This window comes from Trachurus japonicus, chromosome 10 (assembly GCF_045865225.1).
Source record: "Trachurus japonicus isolate A0001 chromosome 10, Traja_1.0".
NCBI classification, from domain to species: domain Eukaryota; kingdom Metazoa; phylum Chordata; class Actinopteri; order Carangiformes; family Carangidae; genus Trachurus; species Trachurus japonicus.
Window position 1 is genome coordinate 20,911,856 of NC_140916.1, and position 7,981 is coordinate 20,919,836.

Below are 7,981 nucleotides of genomic sequence, written 5' to 3' on the forward strand. Positions count from 1 at the left end.
AACAAGTATGAAGCCTACAACATGTGCAGAGCTGTCACATGCGTGTCACATTATCTGCATGATGCACATTACATGCTTTAAATAATAAGGCCAAACCACCTCCGCATGTGTGTAGTTTCCCTTAATAAATGAATAAAAATAAACCTCAATCTCTTTTCCTTCCTCTGTTTTTCTGTTTTGTTTTCCCTTCATCTTCCCTTCTTTTCCTCTCTCACTCTCACTCCCACCACCTCCATTTCTCCTTCCCCTCCTTCTCTGCCTCTGTTTTTCTCTCTCCATCAATACAGTTGGCCAATGACAGTGCTGGGGCTGAGGAAATGGATGGTGTGTCTATTTTTAGAACCAGGGAAGGAGGGCAAACCAAAAGTAAGAGAGCGGGTAGAGAGAGGGGGGAGGGAGGGATGTGAGGAGAAGATAAATCTGCATTCTGCCACTGCCTCTGGTCAGAGACAGTTGGAGTTACAAGGAGAAGCAGCATCACTAGCTGGGGACACAGTTTTATGAATTGGAAAATCACACACACATTCATCGGCATAAATCCTGCAGACTGATATTTGAGATTGCAAGAGCAGAGGGAAGAAGTAAGGACCCGACAAAGACCATCTCTGAGCAGGTGAGTGTGGAAGCAATTTGTGCAGAAAAACCTTACATAATTACTGATAATGCATGAGGTGAAAATGCACAGGCTGCCTTTTCTGTGCTTCAGCACTGAGCTGCTTGCCGTGGAACCATTTTTAGCTGCTGTATACCGAAGGTGTGGTCTAAATTTAGCTATGGTTACACCTTAGAAGAAACTGGGAGAGGCTGGTATTTTGGTTTGGCTTGTGCTATTTTTGGCACGGAGGTTGAGACAAAAATACATTGTGGGCTACACTTAGGGTTATGACAATATGGGGCTACATAAGAAAATATAGGCTGACACATACTGTGGCTTTACACGACTGAGAGAGGCATTTAAAATAGTCCTGTATTTATGTTGCTGCTCCGTGCTGGAATTGTTTGTATTTTGGGCTGTTTACACTGCCACCCCAAAGTAAGCAGAGGCTGGTGTCTGAAATTGGGAGGAGGAGAGATAGAAGATGTAAGCAAGGATTATATGTGAATAACATCTGATTGATACGGTATAATGGGACAATAACAGAATGAACAGAAAAACACAAACATAAAGCTCTGTTGAAAACCACCAACATTGGACAGCACACGGATGTGGTAATATAAACTGTTTTCTAATATGAATTCAATGTGAAAAGTAAAACTGTACCCAGTTTTTGCATTTGAATCTCAAAACTCAAAATAAATGAATGCAAAAATCACTTTCCTGCTGTGCATCACTGTCATCACTGTGCTCCCTAACATCTGGCAGATGTGTTGGCTGTAAACATGACCTCTTTCCTCCTCGTCTTTCTCCCAGCTATGCGTCCGCGGTCCAGACTGCTGTCCAAGAGAAGACTCCTGCTGCCCACAATCAGAGAGGGCACGGAGGAGACAGTGAGGGATCTGAATGAGGCCAACGCTCTTCTCATCTCCGGCCACAGCCAGTCTGTCTCCTCAGAGGACTACTTCCTCTCCATCTGCCACCTGGCTCACCCCACCTTCCCCACTAGGGATGTATCGCCTGACAACATCAACACGCGGCAGCTGGATGCTGTGCACCAGAGGCTGAGGCTGTCGCGTCACACTGGGACTACATCAACCACCTTTGAATTCAACCCCACAGAGGAGGCACAAGCCATAGATGCACAGCAGGGAGAGGAGAAAGAACTGGGTTGTGAGCTGATGTTTGGCAACTCTGACCCTTTGGAATATCTGTATGGACACCAGAACAACCTCTCAGGAGGGGTGAGGAGGGTGTTTGTTGAGGGAAGGTTTACAAGGCAATATGGGAGTAAATGGGAGGGCCAGGTTCGCTCCAGAGCACACAGCATCCCGCGTGCTTCAAGTCCAGATCTCCTACACCAACGCAAGAGCAGCTGCCCTGAGTTAGAGACCATGAGCACAAACACCTCAGCCCTAAATATCTCCCCAAAACACAGTCTATCCAGTTTGGAGGCCAGGAGAGGGACCCCAATAGTAGGAGGAGCAGAGCGAGAGAGACAGAACCCAACCATCAAACAATCCCTCATCTCCCAGTGGATCTCTGACTGCAGGTCAGCATGGAGGGAGGCACGTGCACGAGCCTGTATGCTGCCCGCTATTGCTGAGATTTAGGGCAAAAATGGACAGACATTGTGGCAGACGACATTCCTCAATAAAATATCCTGGTCTTTCTCTGTCAGTGCATGAGACATTGGCATTAGGACATATGTAGAAGTTTATTATGCAGATAAACAACAGAGATACGATTATATACACAGTTAAAAACAAGAGGCAAATAAATATTGTAATGATTGTCCATAAGTAATGTTGTCTCAATATTATTATTTGCACCCTGTATGCTGGTGGTCATACAAAATCATTAAAATGGACACATCTGCAAAATCCTTTTATATTTTCCTGTGTTTTGTGAGCTGAGTATGAATGAATAAACTGATCTTTTGATACTCTCAGTGTGGGCAGTTTTGTTTCTCTTTTTGTTCCCCTCCAAGCTACAATCTGTGTTTTCTTGCATGTGTAAACCCTGCGAAAATAAACTCCACTCTCAGCTCTGCTCGTTCAAGGCACTGGAGTTTCTATGGTAACTGTTGTGGGATCCGGCGCTGGTAAACACAAGTGTGGAGAGGCACAGGCGGAGTGAGAATGACACCGCTGAACCTAAACACACAAGATGCAGGTCATCTGCTGTAAGGGATTCACCTGCATGTCTACAAAGAGAGAGAGAGAGAGAGAGAGAGAGAGAGAGAGAAAGGAAAATGCAATATTGACCTGAACAGTCACTGCTAATTCATAAGCTACTTCATACTACACTTTCATTAAAATGTTGATACATTTTCATTTTCAAATTTAATTGTAGATAGTTAATATTATCTGCTGTGATCAGTGAGGAGTTTTGACTCTGTTTTGCAGAAAGAAAAACCATCAGAGCAAAATGTAGGAATGTAGTTTTGGAAGTGAAACACTAGAGGGCAGAGATGTACCAATAATGAAAATACTTTACATAATGGACCTATCACATATTTCTTAACCCTAAGTCTCCCATAAACAGTGCAATCCTATGCAGTACAAATGATATTGATGTTACTCTACATGTGTAATTACTTTTAACACCACAGTTAAAAATGTAAGGGTTAGAGCTCTCAGCAAAAAAAAGCTATTGGCATGCACATATTTTTGTCCTCCCTGCCTTCCTTCTGTAATGAGAATGAGCTGTTTGGATAGGTTGTGGGCAAAAGTCAGTTTATCTATAAATAACAAAATACATTTAAATTACAAAACAAGAAAACACACACACACACACACACCTCAAAACACAAATCCAAAACTTTGAACTACATTCACAAACCCCAGACTTTTCTATCACGATTAAACTATAACCTCAAAACCAGTTATCCTGTGTTCAAAACCAAACAATGTGTTGAGATCATACACACAGGAAGTAAAGATATAGTCACCACATCCGTTAGACGCACATATAATTCAAGACACAGCATCCAGGGCATGTAATTAACTAAATTGTCGTAGTCAAAGTGTCAAAGTGATATCTACATTCAGCACTTAAAAAAAACAAAAATAAAATAAGTGAAAAGCACATCACACTCACTGAGATTAATTCTCCATTATCATGTGGGGTCCAGCCAGAGGACTTGATCCGAACCCAGCCTTGACATCACAGGCCTGTTCCATTGCCTCCAATAAAGTTTCCCTGGTGTTGGGCTGCCGGACCTAGACCTTCACTGCCCCACAGAGAAAGAAGAGGCTGTAAGGTGTGTTAGGGTGAAAACTGTCTTAACACTGAATATTCACCTTTACTAACTGAAGTTGATATTGTGCCTTACTGACTAACAAATAAAACAGAACACCATTGTTTTACTGACTGATGAGATAAAGCTGAACCTGTGTCTCTACACTGGAGATTGCCAAGCTGCACACAGTTACCTCACCACCAGAACTAACACTGAACATATATTCTCCACTTTGACATTACTGATCAACACTGAATATATCTCACAAATGATTGTTAGATTGAGCACTTACACATTTTACTCATTTAAACAAGTTAATTCTGAGTGGTGTGAAACTTCTTTATGTAAGTTGTTCTGAACTGTATTTGAGCTGTTGTGTCCAGTTGAAGAAGGAGAGGGAGTCAAGTATTAGCCCCGTGGTACGAAGGGTTAACACACGGAGAGAGAGGAGCCAGCTATATATCCTGTACACCAACAGCTGCACATCTGGACACCAGTCTGTCAAGCTCCTGAAATTTGCGGAGTGCGGACGACACCACCCTCATTAGCCTCATATCTGATGGGGATGAGTTGGCCTACAGGAGCAAGACGGACCGTTTGGTGTCATGGTGCAGCATGAACAACCTGGAGCTGAACGCAGAACATCAGCTCCCTCACCAAGAAGGCTCAGCAGAGATATAGAAGTTTCACCTCCCTGTGAAGATGCTGGTGAACTTCTACACTGCCACCATCGAATCCATCCTCACATCCCCCATGTCAGTCTGGTGTGCTGCAGCTACTGCCAGAGACAAGGCCAAACAGCGTGTCATTCACTCTGCCAAGAGGGTGATTGGCTGCAGCCTCCCATCCCTTCAAGAGCTGTACATCTCCAGGACCCGGAGACGTGCAGCCAGAATTGCTGCTGACCCCTCTCACCCTGGATACAAACTCTTCCAGTCCCTCCCCTCTGGCAAAAGGCTCCGGACCATCTGGACAGGACAGTTCAGTTCAGTTTATTTCATGTCCCAAAGGGCAATTTGGGTTGCAGCTCATAGAATCACATAAAGGCTGTCGCCATATAGTGACATAGAGACGCATCATTATAAATAACAATATAAATAGAATATGCACTAATGGTGATCATATAAGAGATAAAATATAAGAAATACCGTTAAAACACTGAATACAAAATCCAAGATAACACTGTTAAGAACATAGTAGTCAAATAAAGTGCATCAGATAAAGTGCGGTCTCACAAAGAGGAGAGCAAAATGATTGGGACAGTACGGTGGCCAGTACAGACTTAAACAGGTTACAACCAGTCATTATTTCGAGGCATTCAGTGCTTGAATGGAGACAGGCACAAAGGAAATTCTATATCTATTTTTTGTGTTTCAGTGTTGAGGTCAAATTTCAGTTAATCATCAATTATTGTACCCAGGTATTTGTAGCTGTTTACAATTTCAACTTTCTCACCATTTATGACACTGTCTGGGGCTGTTGGATGGGTACACCTAAAATCGATGCAGATCTCTTTTGTTTTTGTTACATTAAGTTGCAGGAAGGAGTCATTACACCAAGACAGAAAGTCATCAAGAACAGGACCATGTCCTCATCATCATCATCATCATCATCATCATCATCATCATCATCATCATCATCATCATCATCATCATCATCATCATCATCATCATTTCTTCCCCTCTGCAGTCAGCTATTGAACAATGCCCCAGTTCCCCTTAAATAACCCTAACCCAGTCATTCTGCACTACAACATTTTGCACAATAACTTATTTAGTAGTATTTGTATTTAAGCAATATATCACGACAGGCCGTGGTATATGCTCATTATACCACGGCTAAGGGGCGTAAGCCGCGCGCGCCTGTCGTCTTTTTAAAATTGCCTGTTTGGTTTTTGGTCATTTTCTCCAAAACCACCGGCCCGATTTCAACCAAACCTTCTGCGTTGGACTCCCCTCGGACCCCCAGATGATATATCCGAGTTTGGAGAAATTTGAAGAAATTTTAATTTTTGGTAAAAAAAAAAAAAAAAAAAGTTGTCTTTTTAAAATGGCCTGTTTGGTTTTTGGTCATTTTCTCCAAAACCACCAGCCCGATTTCAACCAAACCTTCTGCGTTGGACTCCCCTCGAACCCCCAGATGATATATCCGAGTTTGGAGAAATTTGAAGAAATTTTAATTTTTGGTCAAAAAAAAAAAAAAAAAAGTCGTCTTTTTAAAATGGCCTGTTTGGTTTTTGGTCATTTTCTCCAAAACCACCGGCCCGATTTCAACCAAACCTTCTGCGTTGGACTCCCCTCGGACCCCCAGATGATATATCCGAGTTTGGAGAAATTTGAAGAAATTTCAATTTTTGGACAAAAAAACAAAAAAAAACCTGTCGTCTTTTTAAAATCGCCTGTTTGGTTTTTGGTCATTTTCTCCAAAACCACCGGCCCGATTTCAACCAAACCTTCTGCGTTGGACTCCCCTCGGACCCCCGGATGATATCCGAGTTTGGAGAAATTTGAAGAAATTTAAATTTTTGGTCAAAAAAAAAACAAAAAACGTAAGACGCGCGCCTGTCGTCTTATTAAAAATGGCATGTTTGGTTTTTGGTCATTTTCTCCAAAACCACCGGCCCGATTTCAACCAAACCTTCTGCGTTGGACTCCCCTCGGACCCCCAGATGATATATCCGAGTTTGGAGAAATTTGAAGAAATTTTTATTTTTGGTCAAAAAAAAAAAAAAAAAGTCGTCTTTTTAAAATGGCCTGTTTGGTTTTTGGTCATTTTCTCCAAAACCACCGGCCCGATTTCAACCAAACCTTCTGCGTTGGACTCCCCTCGGACCCCCAGATGATATATCTGAGATTGGAGAAATTTTATTTTTTGGTCAAACAAAAAAAGAACGTAAGCCGCGCGCCTGTCGTCTTTTTAAAATGGCCTGTTTGGTTTTTGGTCATTTTCTCCAAAACCACCGGCCCGATTTCAACCAAACCTTCTGCGTTGGACTCCCCTCGGACCCCCAGATGATATATCCGAGTTTGGAGAAATTTGAAGAAATTTAAATTTTTGGTCAGAAAAAAAAAAACGTAAGCCGCGCGCCTGTCGTCTTTTTAAAATCGCCTGTTTGGTTTTTGGTCATTTTCTCCAAAACCACCGGCCCGATTTCAACCAAACCTTCTGCGTTGGACTCCCCTCGGACCCCCAGATGATATATCCGAGTTTGGAGAAATTTTAATTTTTGGTCAAAAAAAAAAAACGTAAGCCGCGCGCCTGTCGTCTTTTTAAAATGGCCTGTTTGGTTTTTGGTCATTTTCTCCAAAACCACCGGCCCGATTTCAACCAAACCTTCTGCGTTGGACTCCCCTCGGACCCCCAGATGATATATCCGAGTTTGGAGAAATTTGAAGAAATTTAAATTTTTGGTCAGAAAAAAAAAAAAACGTAAGCCGCGCGGCTGTCGTCTTTTTAAAATCGCCTGTTTGGTTTTTGGTCATTTTCTCCAAAACCACCGGCCCGATTTCAACCAAACCTTCTGCGTTGGACTCCCCTCGGACCCCCAGATGATATATCCGAGTTTGGAGAAATTTGAAGAAATTTTATTTTTTGGTCAAAAAAAAAAAAAAGTAAGCCGCGCGCCTGTCGTCTTTTTAAAATCGCCTGTTTGGTTTTTGGTCATTTTCTCCAAAACCACCGGCCCGATTTCAACCAAACCTTCTGCGTTGGACTCCCCTCGGACCCCAGATGATATATCCGAGTTTGGAGAAATTTTAATTTTTGGTCAAAAAAAAAAAAACGTAAGCCGCGCGCCTGTCGTCTTTTTAAAATGGCCTGTTTGGTTTTTGGTCATTTTCTCCAAAACCACCGGCCCGATTTCAACCAAACCTTCTGCGTTGGACTCCCCTCGGACCCCCAGATGATATATCCGAGTTTGGAGAAATTTGAAGAAATTTAAATTTTTGGTCAAAAAAAAAACAAAAAACGTAAGACGCGCGCCTGTCGTCTTATTAAAAATGGCATGTTTGGTTTTTGGTCATTTTCTCCAAAACCACCGGCCCGATTTCAACCAAACCTTCTGCGTTGGACTCCCCTCGGACCCCCAGATGATATATCCGAGTTTGGAGAAATTTGAAGAAATTTTTATTTTTGGTCAAAAA

General features: G+C 42.4%; 1 protein-coding gene across 1 annotated transcript; it reads left to right on the forward strand.

Moving 5' to 3' along the window:
• The first annotated feature begins 387 nt into the window (after positions 1–387).
• On the forward strand, positions 388–2,546 carry LOC146979936 (uncharacterized). Its single transcript, XM_085789963.1, has 2 exons — positions 388–613; positions 1,412–2,546. The coding sequence occupies exon 2, from the start codon at positions 1,414–1,416 to the stop codon at positions 2,206–2,208; it is 795 nt and encodes a 264-aa protein (XP_085646089.1). The 5' UTR covers positions 388–613; positions 1,412–1,413; the 3' UTR covers positions 2,209–2,546.
• The last annotated feature ends 5,435 nt before the right edge of the window (positions 2,547–7,981 follow it).